The sequence below is a fragment of the Protomyctophum parallelum genome (genome assembly GCF_964188405.1).
Source record: "Protomyctophum parallelum genome assembly, chromosome: 17".
Taxonomy (NCBI): Eukaryota; Metazoa; Chordata; class Actinopteri; order Myctophiformes; family Myctophidae; genus Protomyctophum; species Protomyctophum parallelum.
Window position 1 is genome coordinate 12,557,370 of NC_139719.1, and position 27,039 is coordinate 12,584,408.

General features: G+C 44.6%; 2 protein-coding genes across 3 annotated transcripts; one reads left to right on the forward strand and one right to left on the reverse strand.

Annotated features, from left to right (window-relative positions):
* gpr142 (G protein-coupled receptor 142) lies at window positions 1-24,809 on the reverse strand. Of its 2 annotated transcripts, none has more exons than XM_083786982.1 (5): window positions 24,706-24,809; window positions 14,898-15,112; window positions 7,527-7,669; window positions 1,903-2,189; window positions 1-1,497 (listed from the first exon to the last, which is right to left on the reverse strand). In XM_083786982.1, the coding sequence occupies exons 3-5, from the start codon at window positions 7,651-7,653 to the stop codon at window positions 784-786; spliced, it is 1,128 nt and encodes a 375-aa protein (XP_083643108.1). In that variant the 5' UTR covers window positions 7,654-7,669; window positions 14,898-15,112; window positions 24,706-24,809; the 3' UTR covers window positions 1-783. The 2 variants fall into 2 exon arrangements, with proteins under 2 accessions (XP_083643108.1, XP_083643109.1); XM_083786983.1 differs by having other exon boundaries at window positions 14,833-15,112.
* On the forward strand, window positions 24,658-26,506 carry btbd17a (BTB (POZ) domain containing 17a; the record flags this gene model as incomplete). Its single annotated transcript, XM_083787465.1, has 2 exons — window positions 24,658-24,998; window positions 25,429-26,506. 2 exons carry the CDS (start codon window positions 24,658-24,660, stop codon window positions 26,504-26,506), a joined length of 1,419 nt encoding a protein of 472 aa, XP_083643591.1.
* Window positions 26,507-27,039: the final 533 nt, after the last annotated feature.

Consider the following 27,039-nt stretch of genomic DNA (forward strand, 5'->3'; position numbering starts at 1 on the left):
GTAGCAAATGTTATAGTTTAATTTAGCCAAAATTCCTTTCAAGAAAAATAAATATGTTCTTGTCATCTCAGCTGATTCATGCTTAGAACAACAGAACAGAGACAACACTTTAATACCCATTCTAAATCGTACAAAACCAAAAAACATACCGTTTTGTGACTCAGTGTTTTGGGCCTTTTGAGAAATCTCAAACGGTGACTGGCAGCTGTCCATGGACATGGCTGGAATGTAACATGTGGCTCTGAGGTCACAGGCGCTCCGGGGCCGTGGGACGAGTGCTTAAGAGGAGGAGGGGGTGGAGGCGGACGGTGTGGGGGGCGAGGGGACTACCTTTTCCGCAGAGCCTGGGAGCTGATGGGCGCTGATGAGGCGCTTGTTTTACATCACCAGCTACGACAACTTGTAGGAAGTAGTGGAGCGCCCTCAGGGTTGGCCTTTCTCACATTCTAACACAGCCAGAAAAAACCCTTCTGGCAGCCAGCTCAGTAGCGTCTACTAGTGTGCCTTAGTCTCCCAACACACACCTCCTGGTATCGAATCCCGCTGCCGTCACTGTTATTCCAACAACCGCAGACTACTTTTTTTGGCCGATAAAGTACGTTAGGGTTAAGGTTTTGGTGAGGTTATATAACTACTTGCGTGAGATCCAAATACACAGCTGAGCGCTCCCTACCCCACTGGCCCCAAAACAAGTGCCCCATCAGTGCCCATCAGCTCCCAGGCTCTGCGAAAAATGTAGTCCCGCGGGGCGAGAGGTGGGGTGCAGGCCAGGGTCAAACTGTCTCACTGGGCCCCACGCGGCGATGGAGATGGCAGTGGCGACGGGGTGGCATCCCGCGGCAAGCGCTTGGCGTTGTTGGCGCCGCTGTACAGAGAGTCGACGGACACGTTGGGCGGGGTGTGGTTCCGCCGCAGGGCGTTGGGTGTGGTTCCACCGCCGTGGTGAAGCAGCGGGCCCCCCCGGAGCAGCAGCACGTCGCGCACCACGCCGCGGAACGGCTTGCTCACGTAGCAGTACAGGAAGAAGTTGACGGCCGTGTTGAGCATGGCCAGCATGTTGGACAGGTCGTACGCCAGGTGCACGCGCCAGTCGCTGTGCACCGAGGCCACGTACAGGTGGTAGATGACCACGGCGGTCCTCGGCGCCCACAGCACCGAGAACACCGAGGTGATGGCCAGCAGCATGGCCGTCGTCTTACCCAGGCCACGCCGCTGGACCACGGCGCCCGGTCCGCGGTCGCTGCCCTCCTCCTGGCAGCAATGTTTCCGCTGCCTCGCCCGCAGCGTGCGGATGATCAGCGAGTTCAGCACCAGGAAGACGCCGCAGGGCAGGAAGTAGATGATGGTGACGTGCGACCATATGAGCGCGTGGTCCAGCGGCGTGGGCGGGTGGCTCTCGCGCCACAGGTCCGACCACCAGAAGAACGGCACGCCCGACGCCAGCGACAGCACCAGCACCGTGCCGATGATCCTCCGGGTGCGCGCCGGGTAGCTGATCTGACGGTGGAGAGCACGGTTATTATTGTTAACTAAAAGAATAAAACTAAAATAAATGAAAGCATTTTCGTTAACTGAACTAACTGAAACTGTATTTTTACAAAACTAACTAAAACTCAGTGAAATCATAGACAAAATACCCTTAGTTTTAGTTTTTGTCAATTTATTTATGAGCTTAATCTGTAACTTTTTTTTAAATGCTATCTTTTCTTGAGTTTTTATTACATGATACTTACTCCTTTTCAATGCCACACCTGACTTATTCAGTCAGGTACAGGATTGAAAAGGGCCTTGGAAAAAAACACAAACTAATAAAAACTCAAACTAAAAGCATTATAAAAAACTAAGTCATGAATAAAAACTAAAACCAAAATACAAAGGAAAACCCCCAAACTATATTCTAACCTGCCGGTGGAGGAGGGGGTGGCACAGCGCCACGTAGCGGTCCACAGTGAGCGGCACCGTGGACCAGATGGACGCGTGGTTGGCGGCGAACTCTGCGGCGCTGACGGCGTGCAGCCATAGCGCGGGCACCTCGCGGTGGAACACGGCCGTCTCCAGCAGGAAGCCCACGAAGATGATGAAGAGCTGCGAGAGGATGTCGGAGCCCGTCACCGCCAGCAGGTAGTAGTACAGAGGCTTCTTGGTGCGGCACGCCAGACGGGACAGAGCCACCGCCGTCAGGATGTTCACTGATATGAGAGAGAGACAGACAGACAGACAGACAGACAGACAGACAGACAGACAGACAGACAGACAGACAGACAGACAGACAGACAGACAGACAGACAGAGAGACAGAGAGAGACAGGGAGTAAGAAAGCTTCACAGCAACGGCAGGCCTACTTGGAGAATCATACAGTTTTTGCGACCGTAGGTCACGTTCCTGCATCTCCTATCTGTCAATTAGTTAGTCACCCCACCCACGCCTCCATATAAGGTCACGCCTCGTGACGTCACGCCTCCATGTATGGTCAGTGGTCACGCCTCGTGACATCACACCTCCATATATGGTCACGCCTCGTGACATCGCGCCTCGTGACACTCACGCCACCATATATGGCCATCTCCATACAGTATTATGAAGATCACGACACTGACCTCATCTAACGCTGGATAACCATACATGGAGAAGACTGGATCATTACCTAGATCTGCGCATATATGGAGCCGGCCAGCAACTCTACATCTGACCTCAAACTTCAACCTGACGTCGCCAAAACACATCTCTCTAGTTTTTACTATAACTATGCACCGTTTTGGTGGTCACCTTATCACCTAAAACTGTTGTATAGGCCTTTAGGCATTTAGCAGACACTCTGCCAGTCCACACCAATGCACTCGTTGCAATTCCTTGCAACATGCAACTACCATACCAATGGCAGTTGCAAGGAGTTGCATTGGTGTGAACTGGCCTTAAAACCGTTTTGTTTCAAGGAGTTGCGACTAGTTGCATTACTGCATGGTAATCTAGGATCATAGGTAAACAAAGTACATATTATCAGTCTAAACCGTATAATAATAAAACATCTATAAACTGTACATTGAAACTACACAAACTATAGGATGCCAGGTCAACAAATGAATCATGTCTAATAACATTTTAAACTTTGCATAAGCCTGCAAGGTCGTCAAGGCTAGGGCAAGTGCTACAGGCAGCAGACTAAGGTGGAGTCTGAAGAGACAGATTACTTTTCAGAAGCAATTTAAAGGATAGGATACCCTACTTACTACATGATCCAGGGGTCGATGCCCCGGTACAGTTTGCCAGATCTTTGCCAGGTGCAAGAACAAAGACGGAGATAAACAGAAACAGAGACAGGCAAAGGCTGCCAGATGGGAGGTAAATCAGAGAGCAAAGCGATATCATCGTCAACATATTGTGCTGGATGCGTTCACAGTAGTATGAGTTACAAACAAGGCATTGATTTGTCTGCAGAAAGTCATGATCCATCTTCCAGTAGCTACATTTTAAAGCCACAATGCGGGACTTATTCACATTATTCATGTGTATGTTAATACAATATAACAAGCACATCTGCAGCGGTTGGAGGTGTAGGCCAGTAGTCCACACTAATGATATAGAGTCTGAAATCTGAGTCATCTGTCATTTCCGTTTACGAAAATATATTTTAAAATGTCTTTAGATCTTATTTTTTTAATTTCCATTTCTGCTAATAAGCAAGCTATATATAATACTGTATGCTTGGTTAATCGATAATTTTTTATTTATATTCGAATACATTTGCACTACTGTAAAAACAAAACAGAAGTGGGGAGGAGGCTTCACTTCCACTTCATCGCTTTAATCATCAAAAGAGCTTCCACACGAGACTAGTAGGACACTGACTGGTTGATAACGTCAATCAAGTCATTTGAAGCAGACAGCGCATGCCACATTGTATACAACCTATGGATTGTAGATTTAAATATATACAATGTATTTGTTGATTGAGGATCTCAAGTCTCTATACCTGGGCTGGTCCACTCTGGTTTCCTTCTACACATATATTCCCGGAAGAAATGGCAGATCTAAATGTTCAAAATGCGCTGCCTATTTCAACCGATTATGAGCTTGTAGATTTGCCTATTTTTGCTAAACATTCGCCTATTGTGAAATGCCAATAGGGATGCTAGAGTTCAAGTGGTTAAAATAATTTCAACTACCGTACATATTTTTAGCTACAGCTATTTGGAGCGCAGAGCGCCAGGCTGTTTCAGACCCTTTCACCCCTACAGTTGTTGACTCCAGCGGGCTGACCTTTTTTTTTTGTTCCCTTCGGGGCCAATTACGCTGCAATGCCCTTGATGTGTCCCATGAGGTCATCCGGAGTGTCCACTGTGACGGGTCTGATATACAGCCGGTCAGAACCCCTTCTTCCTTCCACTCCACAACACTCTCTCATCGCCGCAGGATCAATACCAAATCACGGCCATCGATTTGCCTGTCTGTCTAGCAGTCTCATACACAGTAATGGCAGCAGTGCTGCTGTGAACACCAGAGGGTTTGGAGCGATGTGGAATTATAAGACTATCAAAGAATGAATCCTGTAGTCTAAACTGCCGCAGCCTGGCCAGTCTGATGGAGGGGAAAGGAACTGGTTGGAATAACGTGTTCCTTCCACGCGCGGCGTCAAACCGGGGAAACTCCCCCCCCACTGTCGGGTGCAAAGAAGTATGGCTTGGACTCCTCATGCATAGAAGGAGGCATGAGGTCAGTCCGTTGCGCTCCCCAGGTTGGTAGAAGGAGTGTAGCACCCAGGATTACATTAGTCAATTGATACTGAACAAATGGGAGGGTGGGTTGCAAAAATTGAAAAAGAAAAAAGACTATCAAAGAATGAATGAATAGAGTGATGGAAGGTGGATGGATGCTCACAAATTATAACAGCAAAATCCTGACTGTAAATTAAATTCTGAGTGTGTTAATGGGCCCGAAGCTATCAGAACTTGACTCCATGATGAAACCAGGGGAGAAAGCTTGATCATGTGTGATTATAGTAACTCTCCTGGCTGCTAAATGCACCAGTAATGTATACTTAACTCACTTGTGCATTGATCGTGTCCATCTTGTGCAGTCGCTCAACCACTTTCATTATGAATAGACATGAACGGACTGAGAGATCCATCCGTCCAGCACTGCTCGGTCCAGCTATTGATTGCGGTGTAACACAAGCACATCTGCTGTAATACGACTATCAGTCAAATGCACTTCTGACTGACCTTCAGTTCTTTTTTTAGGCATCTGTGCAGCTTTATTTAGATATACAACACACAGCAGCACCGATTCTTGAGTGAGACCCGAAGGCAGGGCAACATTGCGTCAAATGTGACCAGCAGAGCGTCAAACAGTAGAGCCACTGGGGCATCTCTGTCCTGACCTAGCCTGGAAAGCATTCCTTTTTCGGGTTTATGATCTGGTCGGGAGTGGATGGTAACATGTTGTAGTCACTGATTTGTAGTCATCAGGCAGGAAACCACAAACCGGAATCAGAAGTACCCAAAATTCCCCGTGATCAAGGACATCATAATTTTAGGGCCTATCCAATAAAAGCCTTGCGGCGTATGAATCCGACAAGTATGTCTTGGAATAGTTTGTGTCGAGACTAAAAACAAACAGGAGGACCAAAACAAACCAATGCCAAAATAGCCGGAAATCACAAAGTGGAATAAGAGTTTTTTTTTACCATCCGGTCTAGACAGGATCAACACATTGGTAAACACAGGTGTTTCCAATGCTATAAATTAAGGTTGTGTTCTATTCAGTTCAAATAGAGTATAGGTGCTGCTAGTGTGCATGTTGGTTCACTGGAAACTGGCATTTCTACACTAAATGGAACAAATCATTAATTAGTATGATTGGTAACAGTTTTTAACTCCAACATCTGCTGTCCAGGTCATCCAGGCACTAGTGATATCCCACCTTGACTATTGTCCAGTTGTGTGGTCCAATGCAGCTAAAAAGGACCTGCGTAAATTACAAATAGCCCAGAATAAGGCAGCTCGCCTTGCCCTGAACTGCAATACTAGATCTAGTACACTGTTAAATCATCAGAAGCTGTCATGGCTGTTGGTGGAGCAGAGATTAACTGCCAGTCTGGCTGGATTTTTTAGGAACATTTGTTCAAATAAAAAACCAAAATGCTTATATAAAAATATTCATTATACCAGCGATAGACATATACATAATACCAGACATGTTGCAATGGGTCGATTTACAGTGCCTAAGCCAAGAACTGAAGCAATGAAGAATACAGTCATGTACAGGGCAATGACTTTCTGGAACTCTCTACAAGTATGCATTACAGAAATTAAGGGTAAAAGGCATTTTAAGAAAAGACTGAAGGACTTTTTATATATATGGTAAATTGTAATTCTGTTTATTTTAATGTAATCTAGAGTGAATGCACGGTTGTTGCATGGTTGTTATGCTTTAATGTATTTATTTTGTGATATCTGTAATGTTGTTCTTATTTCAATTTTTGTATAGTATATTATTCTGTGAGGACCCCAGGAAGAATAGCTGTTGCCAGGTGTAACAGCTAATGGGGATCCTAAATAAACTAAACTAAACTAAACACTATAGTACTATATAATCAGAACAATTGTGGATATTATATAATATACTTAGGGACCCCCACACAGTGGATAACACTGTAGTAGACATCAGGAGATAACAGGAGAGATTCAACAGAGACTAACTTTGAAAAATCAGTGTTCATGTCAAGGAGAGGGAGCCCCAAAATTGATATTTATTTGACCGCGGAACCCTGTTTGAGAAAGATGTTGGTTATCTGTGCAGCCAATGACCTGCATCTCTACTGGGGGTGTGGTCAATAAATGTTTGGTGGTTATTGTGCCCTGTATTGTCTGTCCTGATCCTGATGAAGGTCTACTCTAAAGCGACGGAAACGTCGACCTGTTGCTGCGAGAGTGAGGTCTAGCCAACACCAACTCGGGATTCCTGGATCGCTGCCCTAATAAACGTCTACCTAATAAAGAGCAACATTTGTCTGACAGTGTCTGACAGTATGCAGGACCCTTTCTTTGTTTTTCAAAGATACCCTTTTTGAGAAAGATTTTGTGCCGGGGACCCCCATGTGAGAAGAACTTTGTATGCACTGTGAGCTTGTAAAATAGCCGAAAAGGTCGAATTTAAAGATACTAATGTTCCTCATTTTGCCTAGAACTCACTCAAGGACCCCTGGGGGTCCCCTCGAGGACCATCCTTTGAGAAGCAGTGCATGGTAAATGCTTTTTATGTGATGTATTCCCTGGGGGTCCCCTCGAGGACCATACTTTGAGAAGCAGTGCATGATAAATGTGATGTATTCCCATGCTTTTTTGTTCTTGCTTAATGTAAATCGCTCTGGATTAAGAGCGTGTGCTAAAAGCCTAAATTGTAAATTGTTATGGTGTGTATATGTAGTTAGTATATGCAGTGTACCCCCACACAGTGGTTGGTGTATATATATATATGCAGTGTACCTGGGACCCCCACACAGTGGTTGGTGTATATATGCAGTGTACCTGGGACCCCCACACAGAGGAGTGCGCTGTAGTAGATGACAGCAAAGAAGCCCAGAACACACTCAGACGGTCGTAGCTCCTCTGGTTTCAAACTGGCGGCCACCGTCAAATTAGGCCACTCAATCATGACCTTACTGCGTCACCTGAAACATGAATATAAAACACTGTCAAATGGGCTATATGCATAGGCCTATATGCCATTCTGGAAATAACTTGGGGCCCCTTCCCTATACCTCCTTCACAGGTGTTACAGATGATACTGATGAAGGCTCTGTTCCATTCTGGTCAAACTGTGTCAGGGTGCTGCTACTGCCTATTGTCTTGTGCATGTTGGCTCACTGGAAACACCCTAGTGGTAAGAGGAAGGACTGCAGGCGGACCCGTGGATTCATGACGAGGAAACCCTGTGCAACCGAGCACTCAATGTTAAAGCCCAGCTGCACTTCCGCATTTGGGCACCAAAATTTGGTGCCCAAATGCTGAATGCTGAATGCGGAAGTAGACGGTCCTTCCGGGTGCTTCAAAACGCCACTGAGCAACTTCCACTGACATGAATAGCGGAGGGGGCGGAGCTTCACGCCAGATATCTCTATCCTTTTAATACTCTATGGGCCTCTAAAGTGTCCTTCAGTGTGTTCCAAATGGCCCTGCAGGTCTACTCTGAGAGTAATGCGGGTCCTTCAAATTAAAAACTTTGAGAACCACTTCACCCTAGCCTAAATGGAACAGAGCCTTAATTAGTATCATCGGTAACACCTGTGAAGGAGTAGGGAAGCGGCTCGGAATTATTATTATCACAATGCACACAGTTATTCTGTGTGCATTGTGCCACTCAATCATGATCCTTACTGCTTCACCTGAACAATGAAAATAAAACAATAGAACATGGAGGTTTAGATGGTAAAGGAGACAGATTTTAATATTGTTGCTGTCGGGTGGAAAACCTTAAACCGTTCTTTTTTTATTAGGGGAAAGCTTGAAGGCCCCTATTGTTTTTCTACCGTTTTTTGAGTGGTGCCCTTACGGACTTATGTGTGTGGGTGGGTGGGTGCCGAAAACAGCATGGTTGTTTTTCACCACCTAACACACAACCTAACAACCTAACACACACACACACGCACATATTAACTGTATATGATGATTTCGGGTGTGCCACTACAGTACAGTGACAGTACAGTACAGTACAGCACACGGTAACTCTGTCATTTCTCAACCGTTTCGGACACGGGGCGGCACGCTAATGCTGCTAATGCATGGTTGGCCGCGGGAGTACACTAGACAACCCCTTCAGCCAATCAGCTTAACAAAAAAAGTGACGTCATCTCCAGTCTCCAAAGTTCGGCCATCACAGTGTTTCTATGTCTTATTGTGCATATTGCGTATAGCTATTTTCTTTATTGCTTTTATGGCTTGGCCCTGTCTTATATTGTCATATTATATTGTCATATTTTAAAATAGTGAAAAAAACACTATCTACAATTAAGCTCACAATGAGTCACATCGCGACATGTTGTTAACTTGTAGATGGGCTATTTTCATTATCTTTGTTTGTGCGATACTGTTGTTGTACGATAAAGGGAATTAATTTACAAAAAAAAAGAAAAAACGAGAACAACCTTACAGAATGAGAACCTGCTGTCTTCCATAATATGAATGGGATTAACATGATCTTCAAAGTGTTTCATAATTCACAGAGGGTGGACAGACCTCTGTGCACTTAAACACTTGAGCACTTGATGAACTCTAAAGCAGTAGTTCTTAAACCTTTTCATGTCAAGGACCCCCAAATCGATACGCTTTTGGCTTTTGACTCCAATTTGAAAGTATACAATTTGCGACACAGACCCCTAAAGATAAGAGGCTATCACACATCCAACTGTCATTCCTCACACTTATTACATGAACAACTTTGATTTCTGCCTTCATCTTACACTATGCCCCAGAGGCACAATGCATTCTAGCTGTGAGAAGAGAGCATCTTCCTTCCACTCTTAGATTAGATCTCACACTTGTCAAGGACATTTCAAGGATATGTCAAGGACCCCCACCAAATTGATGTGTTTTTGGCTACGGACCATTCAGCCATCCATCTTCAACCGCTTATCCGTACTCGGGTCGTGGGGGCAACAGCTCCACCAGAGAGCTCCAGACTTCTCCAGGGGTCTCCTCCCAGTGAGATGTGCATCGAGGACCTCCCTAGGGAGACGCTCGAGAGGCATCCTAACCAGATGCCCGAACCACCAAGTTGGTTCCTTTTCATGCAAAGAAGCAGAGATTCTACTCCCAAGTCTCTCTCGCGTGACTTCTCACCCTATCACTAAGGGAGACACTAAAACATGTTCAAAAATAGCAGATGTACAAGCTCACAGCACGGCAAAAGGTGACACGCTGTGTCATATTTGCCTGATGAAGACCTTGTAGGTCGAAACGTTGTAATTTGTTGCCTCTAAATAAAGTAAGTCTTGGAGCTCTAGAAACTAGTGTGCGGATGTTCTTTCTCTTCCTTGATGTTTGCCTTGATGCCTGACATCCAGCACCTGGCCTAAATATAGGCATTGAGATGTGCACACAATCTGAACAATGTGAACTATTTTTAAATAGCCAACATACAATAAAGTGGTCAAAATGATTCTCTATTCCACATGGGGCAAACATTCAGTGACAATAGCTGATCTGCAAGCTCACAACGCATCCGGACGAGACGATTTGGTGTAGCTTGATTTGGTGCAGGGGTCCATTTAGCTGGGGACCACCTGGAATCCCCTAAAGGACCACTGGTGGTTAGGACCACCAAGTGGTTATGCCCCATTTACCCAATCTCCATCCACAAGCTCACAACACGTAGAACCTTTTTTTGAGTGGCACTACCCCCTCCTATATTCAGCTATTAGTGTAGATTTCCGTCCTACACAAACATTAAATTCCCATTGACAATGAATGGAGAATTTTACGTCATAGTGTCTGAGCAAATAGGCATAGTGTCTATTTTACGCCATGACGGTGTACGATGATAAGAGCGCCCCTCACTTCACACAGGTGCGATTGTTTTCTTTCTTTCTTTCTTTTTGGACATTTTGTCATCCCAAAATAGGGATGACAGATTGAAAGTGCTTTAGGAGAGAGAGAAGGATGTTAGATAAATAGTGCTGGCTGGGCCTGATGTCGTGATGTTTGTCAGGGAGAAAACTGTCTCTTAATGGAGGTCAGTAAGGCCATGGAGAGATGCAGTCCATTTAACTGGACGGACGGTCACAACAGCAGATGGACAGTCCTACGTCGGTGACCCCTGTGACGTGGTCGGTCACTCATTATTACACCGCTTGTGTCTGTCCGTCTCCGCGCCTCACCCTTTCACCTGGACGCCATCAGTGGTGGAAAAACTACTCACGTTTTCTACTTCAGTAAAAGTATCAATACTGCAATTAGAACTACTCCGTTACAAGTACAATTACGGAATTCCAAATGCAGTACAAAAGTATTCAAATGTAGTACAAAAAGCATCAAAATAAAGTGCCAATTGTGCAGAATGTCCCATTTAATGTTTTGTTGTAATACATAATCTTTTGAAAATAGCAGATCTACAAGCTCAAAATGTGTCGCATAACGACACATTGTGAGCTTGAAGATCAGCTATTTTCAAATGGCTGAAATGTATATAGGGCTGAGTAACTACTAAAATCTTCATATAATTGTAGTGGAGTAAAAGTACAATATTTGGATCCGAGATGTAGCGGAGTAGAAGTAAAAGTACTGGAAATTGGAAAGTACAAATACCTCAAAATTGTACTTAAGTAGAGTAGTTAAGTAAATGTACTTTAGTTCATTCCCCCCACTGCTGATCTTCCTCCCCCGACCTCTCCTCCACCTGCTGTCATCCTTAATTCACTCGGCTCATCCATGCGGAAGCATATTTGTCTGTGTTATCTCCTAGGCTTCCAGTGACACGACATGTTTGTGGACGCTCGGCCAACATCACAGAGCCTCCTTCCATCTCCTGCTCAGCTCAGCGGCCATCAGTCTGTGACACGACGAGGAACAAACACTATGACGTGACGTGCGTTTGCCGAAAAGTAATACAGTCAGCGATTAAAGGCGACTCATCCTCAGCTATGAGTTATCGATTCTTGTCGTCATTTGAACTGCACAAATTGTATTCATAACAGCAGTCAAACCCCCCACACAATTATCACTAAGTAAATCATCAAATTGGGAGCCACGTCGCCAGGCCCAGCATTGTACATATAAGATACATTTGGCCCTGCAGTCCTGCGGAATACAAATAAATACAATGGGACCCCCCTCGCACCCCCCCCCCCCCCCAACCCCCCCGCCCCCAAGTGAATATGTTATGACATGCTGTCTTTTCTTCTGAACGATTGATTAATTGATCCTTCAGCCACAGGTCTGGTGCTCCACCAACGTTACATGTTGTAATGAGCCCACTAATACATGCTGTGCACGTGCGGTTTATTCCCGCAGACATATACATATAAGCCAAGCAATAAATCAATATAGCCTTTCCCTAGGACCATTGCAGAACAGGCAGCGCCTCTCTGCGTTTGAAGGAGTCTCTTCTTAAGCGAGCAAGCGAGCGGCTGCTTGGTCTATCAACCGTATCGGACTCAAAACACACTCATATTTCATCCTTTGTTATGTAAGGTCACTCACACTCTCGCTGAGATAGGATGTCGTGGTATTAATAGAACTTTATAGAAGAAGAACGCCTAATTAACAGGGGGTGTGAGTCCCAGTGGAAGTATAGACTTGGTAAGGGACTATTCTGACTGTTCACTGTCAGAGTTAAAACAAACACGCAGGATTCTGCAATGCAACCGTATCTGTTTGAGTGGACGATACCGTTGTGCTCATCCATTAGCATGACCAGTGACTACAACAACTATATATTGCCTTCACTGCCAAAGCAAAAGGTCACATTTCCACGATACAAATACCCCATACATACCAATACAAAGAATGGTAGCAGGCAACATGCAAATTGAGTGGACGAGAAACACATAAAGAGATAGCCCTGAATGACCATAACAGTTCTGTAACTAAGTGTTCAAATAGAACCAAACGGGGTCCTCGCAAATAAAACATTTAAGAACCACTAGTACTACAGTAGTTGGAGTCCTAGTGTGCCATAGTGTCGTAGTAAATAATACATATTCTGAAGAAAACCTGACATTCAGTAATTGGGTCTTATGATCAAAATAAGAACATTATAATAACAAAAAAAGAAAAAGTCTGTGTATGGACATATTGCTGACCTCGGGATTGTAGCCTTTTGGCATTTAGAAAGAATGGCTTTGTTCTGATTAAGAAGCAACGCAGACTCAGAGACAAACATTTTTAAGCACAGCCACAGCTTCAAAACAGGGACAGAACCAGAACTGAGATTGGCCCTATTATATCCACTAGACTGCAGCTTGACATTAAAGAGGAGACACTGCAGCATGTTTCCGTCTCCACTGCGTGTAGGAGGAAAAATAAATAAAAATAAAAAAGAAACCGGGCATATTTTCTTCATCTGCAATCCACGTGGAGATACGAGTGTACATGCAGATATGTATGCATGTTTGTGTGTGTATGTATGTATGTATGTATGTATGAATGTATATAGTCATAGCACGCCATAGTACATATGTATAGCATAGTAGTAAATATGTATAGTTTATATGTATAGTGTATGTATAGTTTCATTATATAGATATTCCACTGTTACTTTCTTAGCTTACGCATGTTTCATGATCAATGCTTTTATGTGATGTATTCCCATGCTTTTGTTCTTGCTTAAATGTAAGTCGCTCTGGATTAAGAGCGTCTGCTAAATGCCTAAATTGTAAATTGTAAATTGTAATGAAATCCCAGTCTCAGAATCGGTAGGGAGATTAGATGATTCATTATGAAAAAGGCACAGATTGCAAGATAAGGGCACCACTGATTGCAGTCGGCATTCAATAACCCCACAGCTAGTACTTTTATGCTAGAGTCCTATACTTAAAGGGGAAAGGAGGCAGTAATCACAAAGCATGATGAAAAGCTGAGGCTGCGACACATCCAACTGTCATTCCTCACGCTTATTACATTTCTGACATCCTATAATGCCCCAGAGGCACAATGCATTCTAGCTGTGAAAAGAGAGCATCTTCCTTCCACTCTCCTGGGCTTCACACCATTATAATGACATTCGTTATAGGTGTTAGATTAAATCTAGCACTTCTGACACAACGGTTATGGTCTTCTTTACTCACGAAATTGAGAACTGTTGATTCACCCATGTATATATCAGCAGATAGTGTCCTCAGAGGATGAAATATCCCGGAAAATAAGTAGATAATAAGTACGGGAAGGAACTTGGGGTAAGCAGAACAACTGAGCCACCCATAGCTTAAAGGATCAGAGGCCAGTGCATGTTCCTGATTAAAGATTAAAGCTATCACTTCCACGGCCGTCCCATAGTTTGAGTTCCGGCACAGAAGGGCTGGAAAAGGGGCATTCGGTACCGGTAAACTCTATCTGCTGTCCCTTCACTAAAGTCTCTTAATTATTCATGGAGCGGCCACATGCACCTGAAACAACAGCGCCCGGGAGATTAGAGAGGACTGAAAGGACGCTTGCTGCCAGCATAACTGTACACAAAAACGTATCACCGTTTCATGTCACAGTGAAGAGAATGTGTTTTGGTTGTTTGCGAGGAAAAGTGTTCAAAGTTTGGGCTTGACGTCAGGCCTGTCTTGCAGCGGGAGAAGCCTGTGTCGGTTGGGGTAAGACGGGTGGGAAGATGTACAGTGCAGGGCTCGGTTCGCCCTGGGCAGTAAAGAAACGGCTGACAGGCAGCACCGGATCCGCTCTCTGAAGAAGCCCAACTTCCTGAACATACAGTTTATGAGTCGTTCAAAGTTCACAAGCCCAGTGATACCCTGACCCGAGTTGTTATGAAGACATAACCCACGAGTGCATGCTGGCGTCAGGAATGACACAGAATAATATTATGACAAATGTGTCATAAGAAGCCCTCCCTTGGAATATGAGGGGGGTTGAACATGCAGAAAAATGCCATACAGTAAATATTGTTTTTATGGTTGATAAAAAACTGAAACTGAGGAATCTTCTGTTGCAAAACACAATTGAAATGATAAAGACCAGATCCTCCCTTCATGCGCCTTTTCTTGCCTATTAACTTTTATAAGACAATGCACGCAACGTTTGACAGTTTACAGCGCCGATTTACACAAGAATTACCGGTATTAGCACAGCTCTTTTTACCAAGTACACGTCTCAGAAGGAAGCAAGTTTGTGTTACCTTTTACGGTCCGTCCTCGTGTTTGGCGATAAACAACGCATGCAGGTGCAGGTCAGGACTCTCACCTTCACTTCAACTGTTCACAGAGCCTCTCCATCTGCGTTAGAGACTGTCCTCCGCTCCGATACGTCTGTCCCCCCGGCCCGGCTGGCTCCTGCTGAGTCCCCGACATCGCTGCTGGCCACACTCACGACCCACAGTGCACAAGTGGAGGAGGAGGAGGAAGACAATGAGGAGGAGGAGGAGAAGGAGACGCGGGCTCCCAGCGGTCGGTACATCACTGCAACGAGTGCAAGAGTGAGTGAAGGGGTCGAGGAGGAGGGGAGTGAAAAAAGAGAGGAAGAGAATGAGAGGGGGTAACAGAGAGAGAGAGAGAGAGAGAGAGAGAGAGAGAGAGGTATAGGAAGGGGAGGGCAGATAGAGGGATTGATCTGTGGATGGAAAACAGGTAAATGAGAGGAAACTGATCCATTGAAAGAGTGACGAGAAGGAGTTGCAGAGCGGGCGAGCAAGCGAGAGGAAGAAGTGATAAAACCGTGGCTGAAATTACAAACAAACTCAAGCATGTGTTAATATACTTACAAAGATCTAAATGTGACATTACATTATAAACATAGATGGTTTCCTCTTTGCGACATTACCCGTGCAGACATGATGTGTGCTTTGCGCCTGAGTGAAGTTTAATGAGGTCTCAAAGGCTTTTGTAGGTTGTGATCGGAATGTAAATGGACCTCGGCCATTATATATAGCAGTGCCCAGTCCACAGCACGCAAGGAGACACGTAGGATCCGAGAAACAAAGTGATGTTGCTAATTGTATGCATGTATTCATAACAGCAGTCAAAACCCACACAATTACAACTAAGTAAATCATCAAAATGGGAGCCACGTTGCCAGGCCCCTGGCCCAGCATTGTACTTATAAGATAAATTTGGCCCAATTACTTGACTAAATTCTCTGAGAAAAAACACTTCCCACAATTGCAAATTGTTGATGGTAGCAACACTCCAAAGCAAACAACACAGAATGACTGACTTTAACTCATAGATTAGGAAAACCTGCATCACTTTCAGGCCGGTTGTTTGGCAAACCATGTGCAGACCTGATCAGGCCTAAAGCAAACTCGTTTTGACCCAATATGGCCACCCTGCAATCAGTCTATAGAAAGAACTGCAGATAAGACTGCATGCAGAGTTAGAGGATCTCGGTGCAGGAGATAGGCCAAGGTCATCACGATCATTGTCCTCTGCGTGTTCAGCTGTTTACTTGGCATGCACAATACTTAAGACTTTACAATGCACCAGAGGTTCACTGAAGTATCTAATGAACCGCCCAGCGACAAGAAACGTGCGCTGGCAGGACGCACAATCAATCAGGCTCCTTGGACTATAGGGGTGGATGCTGTATATATGGGGGACAATGGGGGAATATTGATCGGGTGGTGGTCGCCAGCATTCTTTGCTTCGTGATACTAATGCATATGAGCCATAGCTCATATGCTCACTGACTCATGTACTCGGTGTACCTTTATCCACAGTAATCAGCAGCAGTGGTGGGAAATGTAATGTTCTACCTAACATAAGAATAGAATTACACAGAAACTGTGTTCACATGCATGTTGCACATTATTATGAATATACTTCACTGGGTTCCAGTCACATTTTCTGCTGGCCTTTTATTACCAACAAGAGTGTGCACACACAAAACCACAATTCAAACTATTATCATTTAAAAAACGGCAACCAAAAGGTCTCACAAAAGAACATTTGTAGCTCCATCAATGTACCGTATGGCTTGTTGTCGTCAGCAGTGTTGATTTCGTCGACTAATACTGTGGAAACTTAAATGAAAACTAAGCTATGGACCTATAGTGACTAAAACTAAATATATTGACAATTTCGTCAACAAATGTTATGTTAGGAAGTGACTAGTGGAGAAGAGATCCAGTATAAGTCATTTTACACTTCAAAATCAGTCATTACGACGGCATCAAGGGCCGCCAAAATACATTTTAGTCGACTAAATCAACTATAGCTTTAGTCAACCAAAATCCTATGAAATTTAGTCGACTAAAACTAAAACTAAACACTAAAACATTCCAGGTGACTAAAATGTGAGTAAAACTAAATGAAAACTAATCAAGTGACTATGACTAAAACTAAAATCAAAATTTGCTGTCAAAATCAACACTGGTTGTCATTACAGTATTATTTTATACTGAACCAGTCCCAACCCCTGCAGAGTGAGGGTCTCTTCCATTATTTTTGGAGCTATATATACACCTGTGCTTATACTGACAGTGATAACTAATGATAAGGGCCTGTGTGTGGGTGTAGTGTAGATTGTAGAACTATACCTTGTCACGCTGCGCATTCCACCATTTCTGTCAGCCAACCTCTTTTTTTTTTTACTTTTGTTTAGTACCAAATGTCTCATAAAGTCAAGCACCATCATCCAGGGTTTTATCTATTCTGTTACCAATTATGTAAAACACATTATCTATCGCCCACTGATTGGAACAATGTCAGCGTGGCCCAGCCATCACATTAACCACCTGAAGCTCAGCATGCATGAATATTCTGGGGGGAACATTATATTAGCCAGAAAGCTCACAACACTTCTTGTTGCGATGAACTGTGAGCTTGTAGATCGGCTACTTTTGTCGTGGTAATGACTGTTTTTGTGTAGCCTACTAGCCCATATGGAGGCAATATGCCACGCCTGCAAGGTGTAGTCTGAGTTATAGGCAATCTTTATCTCACCAGCCTCTGCTGCACAGACAACTGCTAAATAAATCTCCCTCTGGTCTGAACTGTGTGTGTGACTGTGTGTGTGACTGTGAGTGTGTGTGTGTGTGTGTGTGTGTGTGTGTGTGTGTGTGCGCACGCACACACAAGCGTGTGTGTAACCTGCATTTCTTCTGTGTCAGCCTGTGTGTGTGTGTGTGGTGAGAGAGAGAGAGAGAGAGAGAGAGAGAGAGAGAGAGAGAGAGAGAGAGAGAGAGAGAGAGAGAGAGAGAGAGAGAGAGAGAGATAATGGAGCCATTCCACTGAGATAAACTGATGCTGAGACAGAGCACTTTGTGTAGGTCACCCCGTCCCTCAGTCCTGGGCTGGCTTCCATAAACTTTGGCTTCTAAACTGTAACTGTGACTCAGTAGTACAGTACACAGAAAGCAAGCAGTACAAGACTCTTCTTATCTCGCTGGGGTTCAGCCTTGCAGTCATGTCTTGACTTAACATTGTTCAATTCACACACTAAATGGGAACGTGGTGTCCTGCCATGAAATGCCTTCTGTTAGAAGTCCTGTGTTTGTTTGATCTCCAAATTACCTGAGCTCCTTGTTGTGGCTGGTTCATTTACTAATATCATTCACGGCAGAGTTCACAGTTATGTTTTGTTATTTCAGCTCAGACTCATACCATTGCCGTGACTCTATTTGGCCAATAATCCAGTCCACATTATTCACTCAATTAAGAGCTTCTTTTCTTTTGTAATACAAACAAGCTGTGGCAGTGGCACCAACATGACTTCAATGGGCCTCCATTAGGAAAAATTAACAACATTAATTCCTGGTGCTTAATTAATTTGATTACAGAGCATCGATTCTCTTATTTAAATGGACTGAGTAATGAGGGCACAGTTAACCACATTAACCCTGGCGTCTCCATTTTACTCCTGTCGTTATAGACAATGTTCTTGGATTTTTTTCTTAAAAATAGCTCGCATAGCCTAAGGCTACAACTATGATTATTTTCTTGGGGATTATCCTTTTTATTAGAATTGGCTACTGGGAGGGTGAACGGAATTGACGTCGCTCTGACTGCAGGCATAACCATAAACAAAGTGCCATACTTCATATGGGCAGCAGGACTACGGCCATGTCATATATAGGCATGTCACTATGACTCAGACATAACCATAAACAAACTGCCATACTCCATATGGGCAGTATGGCCCGGCCATGTCATATATAGGCATGTGAGAGAAGTACTACCGTAGCAGACAACCCGCAGCACTCCAAGTTCAAACAAAATCCTTATAGGTGCAAGGCTCGAAAATATAAGTTGAGATCTACGCGCGCGCGCGCGCACGCACGCACGCACGCACGCACGCACGCACGCACGCACGCACGCACGCACGCACGCACGCACGCACACACACACACACACACACACACACACACACACACACACACACACACACACACACACACACACACACACACACACACACACACACACACACACACACACACACACACACACACACACACACACACACACACACACACACACACACACACACACACACACACACACACACAGGGGCAGATGAGGTGACTGATTTGCTGTGCACAGCTGATGAGAAAAGCCTAGTGTGCCCTCTGGTGGTTGTGAGACGTTAATGACAATCATTTCACTTGGCAAGAATAAATGGATAGATATTAGATACCCTTTAGTTTAATACAATAGACAGCAATGATCTTCAAGGCTTTCTCAAATTTGATTACAAAAGTATTGGCATCAAAATGTACTTAAAAGTACAGAAATAAAAGTATGTCATTGTGCATGTGCAGAATGTCCCATTTCAAGATATCAATGTATTAATATCTTTTTACAATAGCAGATCTGCAAAGCATCGCATCGTGACACATTGTGAGCTTGTAGATCGGTTATTTTCGAATGACCGAAATGTATATAGGACTAAAGTGGTTACTGTATGTTTTGTAATAATAATCAAAATCTACAAAGTAACTAGTACGTTTTCACATAAATGTATTCGAGTAAAAGTACAATATTTGGATCCGAGATATAGTGGCGTAGAAGTAAAAGTATTGGAGTATTAAAGTAAAGTACAAAATTACAAATACCTCAAAATTGTGCTTAAGTACAGTACTTAAGTAAATGTACTTAGTTACTTTACACCACTGGTTGCGGGAGGTAAAGAGGGTAACAGATATGCACTCAGCAGATAAATCCTATATTTGTACACCCTTTGATTTAAATTGACACTGAGGATTTAGTGTGGGAGTTGCCTGGCTTGCATTTGAACCGAGAATCAAGAACCGAGAAAATGTTATTTAGCTTATTCCATTTTAAAACCTAATCTAAATCGGAATACCTTTGGATTACTGCTAAATCAAACATAGATTGCAAATATTGCAACTGGCCTTATCATATCAACATTCAAGCTTCAATGACAATAAAGATAAAGACTTCATTGTCCATTAAATTTGACATAAAATGGAAATTTGTCTTAAATATACACAAATGCATTAAAATACTATATAAAATGCATTCAGATAACGCAGCAACAGTGATCATGGGCTGTGGGGATTAGGTGGTGGAAGTATTTAAACATTTTCTTAGGCAAAAACAAAGTCTTGTAATCCTTCTTTTTTGCTCATTTCAAGCCTCCTGCCTGATGGTAACAAGTCAAACTCAGGGCAAAGAGAGTGGGTACTGGGTAGAATCATTGTAAATCTGAATTGCCTTTTTGGTTATGGAGTGAGTTGTACAGTATATGTCCTGAAGATGCAATTGTTTGTCTCCAATGATCTTACTAGCCTGGTTGACTACCTGGGTAAGCTTGTTTTTATGTCTAACTGAGAGATTCCCATACCAGGACAATATTATCTATAGTAATTACATGTTTCCAAATGCAATCTATGCTGATTATAATTATACTTCATTTTCATAATCTGATTATGTAATCCTGATTACCATAATAGTCAGTTACTAACCAATCCTGGAGACCTCACACCTATAGATGTTCACTCATTGCTTTTCAATCGACATCCAGTAATGGCGTTGGTTAGTCCACATTCTCACATCACATTTGCTTTCTGGGTACCAAATAGACATTAGAGCTCCCCCAGTTCCTTTATAAAATGTATCCGTACCACTGTAGTTTCACCACAGTTTTACCCATGTCTTTGTTCACAGGAGGACACACACGCTCAAAGCAGCCATGCACCAATTATCTGCTACTGTAACTTATCATTATGTTACTTTACTGCCTTCAAACATTATACTGTTGTTGGAACTAGACATATCCCCCCTGTTATCCTTGACCTGACCGGTATCTAGTTATACACCTTATAAAGAACTATGAGAAGAGAAAAACAAGCCACATCTTTATCCTGATCCCATCACAGATAGCACGCGCACGCACACGCACGCACACGCACACGCACACGCACACGCACACGCACACGCACACGCACACGCACACACACACGCACACGCACACGCACACACACACACACACACACACACACACACACACACACACACACACACACACACACACACACGATGAGCTAGCTTTTTGGCTGACAGCCAGACACACTGGTCTCCTCTCACACAGACAGACTGGAATAAAAAGGACTTGTCCTCTGGGATGCTTATCGACTTTGACACAATCACGCCTGATCTCCATCCTGCCACAGTATGCACACGCAAGGAGCAACCGGTAACACCAGCAACCACATCACTGTCTGCAGGAGCACAATCTCAACACATACATTACATGCAGTAGTAGTACACATCATTTCCTTGACGTGACCATAAGCTCTTAGTTTAGATCATGCACGTTTGGTGCAACAGTGATGAGGAGGTGAAAGTGAACGTTGCCATAATTATATTGATTGATTATACTATTTAGTCCTTCTAATGAAGCACGCTATATGGCCGGGAGCAGTGAATAGATTGGCTGTTTCTGGCCTACTGAACTGAACCCGGCTGCACAGTGACCCACATTCAGTACAACTACATTTGCATTCTAAAGACAAATTGATACTTTTTTTGGTGAAAACCTTTGGGGGTGGGGGTGAGGAATCTACACGGTAACCAGTGTATATATATATTTTTTTTAACTTTTGAATATATATATATATATATATTATAAATTATTATATATAAAAAAATATATGTATATATATTGTATATATATACAATATCTGAAAAATATGTCATATAGTTTGTAGCTTGTAGATCTACTAATTCTGGCGAATGTTCACCTATTATGAGACATGCCCCAGAATAGGGATGCTATGGTTCGTGTGGTTAAGACACAACCAGAGAAAGCTTACATTTTCTTGCAAACCCTATTTCTCAAACCCAGCTCTTCCTAATCAGAGCCGACCAAGGTCCCCCATGGCTTACTTACTCACTAGTATAGATCAATGCCACGCAAGAGCATTAATACACAAAGATGGGAAACTCGAGAGTCAAAATGGTAGCCATGGAAACAACCTAGGCCTGGATTCCACCCACCAATCGATGGGGTGATCAGCATCAGCATTGCCGCCCGGATGTGCCTAAAAGAACCCGTGTCCCACATTCAGATACAGACCCCCCCTCTTCTCCCAGAACAGGACAGAAGCACGCACCCAGAAAACAGATCTCCTCTGGGACAAGAGAGGCACGGAGCACGGAGACTGCGAGAAAGATAGGCAGAGTTCACAGACGAGTGATAAAAGGATGTCCATTCAAGCAGGGATGCTTGTCCAGATCTCCATGAGGATGCTGCTGTTGGCTCTCTGTCTCCACAACGGGCCGGTCGCTGTAGGTAAGTCAGAGTCTGTCTCAAACGCTATTCGAACTGCCCGGGGCATTTTGTTTTGACGTGCCTGTTGCTCATCTGTAGAAACAATTATGCATGAAGACCAACTTCTGCACAGCTTCTCCCGGAAAGACGCTACGGTCCTTCAGCCTTTACCTACAATGGAGAGCTGTACATATTTGGTGGTCACAACGATAACCAGACCTTCAATGATCTGTGGAAATTCAGTCCAGAGACCTTCTCCTGGAAGAAGGTTGAGCCAAAGGGGAAAAGACCATGTTCAATGCAGGGTTTGGACAAAGGAGACCATGCTGATGACCTGTACATCTAACCCTACGTTTTAACAGTGAGATGAATTCTCCGGAAGTGCATTATTTGTCAATGGGACCCGGCAACTACTGGGCGGAGGAACGTCGGCCGAAAAGATAAAAATAATTCATCTTTTGGGCGACGTCGCCCGGCGATAGTGGGCGATTGGGCTATAGCCAATGAAATTCAAGCGATGCTCACCGTGGGTCTCTAAGGTCTCCCGCTGTTGAAACGTAGGGTTAAGGGCAGTCCATACTGTCTCCGACCATCAAACTTTTCGTCAGAAAGCTCCGGTACAACTACAACATGACGTCACTCGCAACTTCTGAAACGCATTCCTCCGAATTTTTGTTCTGAAAGCTGCACTCCCAGATGTTGTGACTCGCCGAACTCTACTTCGGAAAAGAAATTAAAGTCTGATCATCCGGACGAAAAGTTTGGTGGTCGGAGACAGTATGGACTGCCCTTTAGACTTGAGTCCTACTCTTAAGAAGTTGTGTAAACTAGCAGTTATTACTGTAAGTACGACCTGGAGAAGTCTGAACTCCCACACACGACCAGGTGGGAACTGGCAGTCATGACCAAAAACATCTCAGCCAACTATAAAGAGAAAACAAGACAGGGTGGCTTCCCTGTGGACCTCAGTTCCCCTCAGTGATGATGCCATATTGACATATTGAGTTCTGAAAATTAAGGGGGTGTACACATGGAACCAAATGGATCGTCACAGATTACCTGTAATAAAACCCATTTTAATTTGTCACAATAAGTTAAGATAATGTTTAACATTCTTTATGGAGTTAACCACTAAACCCCCAATTTATACTCTGTCGCATGATGGTGTCACACAGCGTAATAAGCTCATAACTGTGAGCTTGTAGATCTGCTGTTTTTTGGAACCTGTAATATGACATGCCCAGAACAGGGATGTCAGGTTGAAAGTGGTCAATACATTAAACACCTGTGTCTCTGCACACCAAGAACCTTAAACTCATGCTCTACAGCAGGGGTGTCCAAAAGGTAGATCACAAAGGCTGTGCATGTAGATCACATATGACATGGCCCTAAAGGCCTAAAGAATACTTCAATATATATGTCAGCTCAAACCCACAATGCAATATTTGGTTTCCAAGAGTGTTGCTGTGCACAAACGTTGGTAGCATTAAAAATTAAATACAAAAAAAGCCCTACCTATTCCATTTCTCACCCTCTATTTTCCCATTCCAAGTGCAGGTACAAAAACAACCATGTTGTTTTCGTGCTCATACCCAGCCAGCTACCCAGCTACCCACCCACACACATAGCTCCGTAAGGGAGTGGTTGCACCACTCAACAAAGTGTGGGCCCCTGCTCTACGTTACTGACGGCGACAGCATGTGCAGTTTTGCACAACCTACTAGTACCCAACCTAGTTCCCTTTTCGTTATCAGGTTAAAGGAAGTGTCACAAACAAGCCAAGAATCAGAAAGAGGAACACCGCTATGAATCCTACGATGAATCAAAGCTCACATCCTGGCAGTGACAGAGTCAATGGGTGGGTGGTGGGGTTATATCTCAGAAGCTCAGCAGCAAATGAGGCAAAGCTCTAATTAATTCTTACCCACAACTGCTCATTATGGAGACAACCAGTGCAGCTGTGCTAATCGATGCCATGGATTTGGGCGGTACTGCCTGCCATCACAGCAGGCTTCCTTCTTCCCTTCCCACCCCACCCCCAGACACTTTTCACTTTTGTAGTCTTGTGTGTCTACTAGCCCCATTTTAGATTTACAAAGTCGAAACTTCGCCCCTCAAAATATAGAATATAAGAGCCTTCATCAGAATCATTCTGATGAAACGTGTCGAAACGTTAAAGTCTTGACTGGGAGCTTTACAAAGTTAGTGTGCAGACTTCTATTTTGTATGCATTGCCTCATCCACTGTTGGTCCTGTACCTGCCATCCAGTAGATGTGCCAGTTCTATTCTTTCTCTAGTGTTAAACCAAATTTCACCTACTTCCTTCAAATAGTGACGGTGGGAGCCAACGGGGATGGAGGGGACATCATTAGCCACACAATCGGTGTGGTACAGCGTCTGGAGGCCCTGCTAACGCAGGGAAATGCCAGCGACGTGACCCTGAGGGTGGAGACGCCCAACGCGGACGAGGTGAAGCTGATCCAGGCCCACTCCCTGGTGCTCTCCCTGCAGAGCCCGGCCTTCGAGGGTCTGCTGCTGAGCCGCAATGGCAGCGGCACCCTGGTGCTTAAGGAGAGCTCAGACTGTGCAGCCGTCTTTGACAAGTTCATTAGGTGAGGAACAGCTGCACAACTGAGCAGATTTACTGTAGTTAAAGAAATGTAAAATTACTAAGGGCAGGGAAATATTCAATGAAGGTTAATTATTTAGATACCACAGAATAAGGGGGAAATGTTGCATGGACCCTGGTATACATATATCGTGCAGATTTCATGAACTTAGCATGCCCTCTACTGGGGTGAAATGTGCACTTGCAGCCTGACGGGTCTACAATCAATGGTACAGTTTGTCACTGACTGTAAAACAAATTAACTGCTTTGTTCCCAAACAGTGTCAGTGCCTGCCTAGTAGTGTAACAGCAGGGTATCTAACTAATAACTAACAACGATGTGTTATTACCTAATATCTTATTATGCCAGTGTAACAAGGCTGGATTCTTTCACAGATCGCTTTTGCAAATTATTTGTAATATTCATATTGCAGGTATCTATATTGTGGCGAAATCTCCCTGCAATTGGATCAGGCCACCCCTTTGCACAAGCTGGCTACCAAGTACCGGGTGCTGGCGCTGCAGCAAGGCATCACTCAGTACATGACCCAGAATCTGGCCAGGGACTCTCCGTCGGGCCACGTGGTGGGCTGGTACGAGTACGCCCTTCAGGCCGGAGACTCGACAACGAGGGACAGCTGCCTCGACTACCTCGCATGGAACCTGTCGTCGGTGCTGCGGAGCAAAGAGTGGACCGCCATCAGCGGTCAGCTGCTCATGTCGCTGCTCCAGCGCTCCGACCTCGTCCTGCAGAGCGAGATGGAGCTCTTCGCCGCACTGGAGGCCTGGATCCTCTGCAACGAGCCCGACGGTCTGACGACCGAGAACGCCCTGAGGGCAGTGCGCTACGCCATGATGCCCCCGCGCGAGCTCTTTCGCCTGCAGACCCAGTCACCCGTCCTGGCGCGTTACCAGGAGTCGGTGCGCGACCTGCTCTACATGTCCTACCAGTTCCACTCCGCCTCGCCACTGCACATGGCCAAGTACTTTGACGTCAACTGCAGTCTCTTCGTGCCCAGGAACTACCTGTCTCCGGCCTGGGGGTCCCCCTGGGTCATCAACAGCCCGGCCCGAGACGACCGCAGTACCAGCTTCCTGGCCAACCTGGGTCCTAGCGGGCACGACGCCAATAAGCGGGTCACGTGGAACGCCCTGTTTTCCCCGCGCTGGCTGCCCGTGAGCATGAGATCCACGGAAACGGGTGGCGCCGCACAGCCCGGGCGTGTGGACGGGGCTCAGCCTCGTATCATCGTCACCCCCGCAACCTCCAGCGTGGACTTTGCCGGCGTGAACTTCCAGAAGACGGTGCTCGTGATGGCTCGCCAGCAGGGCAAGGTGGTCGTGAAGCACATCTATAACTTTTATCAGAGCACGGAGGAAAACGGGGATTTCCTGGCCAACGCTGACCTGACTAGCCGGAGCTCCCAATACCTCACTGGTGGCTCCCTCTACCTCCATGTGGTAGTCAAGCCTCTGTACCAGACCCTCATTACTACTACTACCAAGAACTGAACCAACCACATTCATCTTCACATACAGGAAGATACTACTGCTACTGTACATATACTGCTGACAGAAAATGTTTAAACTTTCCAAAATGTAGGCCTAGTATCAAAACAATGTGTTAAACATTTACTTTCAGAGACCCAAATAAATTTTCAAGTTATGTTTGAATTTGGAGACCTCATATCACATTTGGCAAAGTTGAATCCTCCTCATGTGTTTATTGAATTTAAATGTCTGTTTTTTCCCTGTTTTTTCTTCTACCATTTAGCCCAGGGGTTCTCAACCTGGGGGTCGCGGCCCCTCGGGGGGGTCCCCAAATTATTAAAAAAAAAGCGGGGGAAAAGTTTTTTTTTGCAACTTAATGGCTGGAAAATGGAAATGTAGAGCTAGTTTACATAGTACACATAGTGCATGCATAAACTTTCCTTAATGATTGGTTTTCAGTATTTATTTATGATGTATTTTAAGGTTATTGCGGTCAATTTGTATTGGTGGTGGGTGGGACGGGGTCGCGAGACATTTTCGGGGATCCCCAGCCA

Excerpts from the sequence above, each read along its gene's own strand:
- gpr142 (XM_083786982.1), bottom strand. The coding sequence starts at position 7,653 with ATGATTGAGTGGCCTAATTTGACGGTGGCCGCCAGTTTGAAACCAGAG. Across the intron at positions 2,190-7,526 it reads CCTCTGTGTGGGGGTCCCAG|TGAACATCCTGACGGCGGTG; the intron begins GTACACTGCATA and ends CTCTCATATCAG. Across the intron at positions 1,498-1,902 it reads ACCCCCTCCTCCACCGGCAG|ATCAGCTACCCGGCGCGCAC; the intron begins GTTAGAATATAG and ends CTCCACCGTCAG.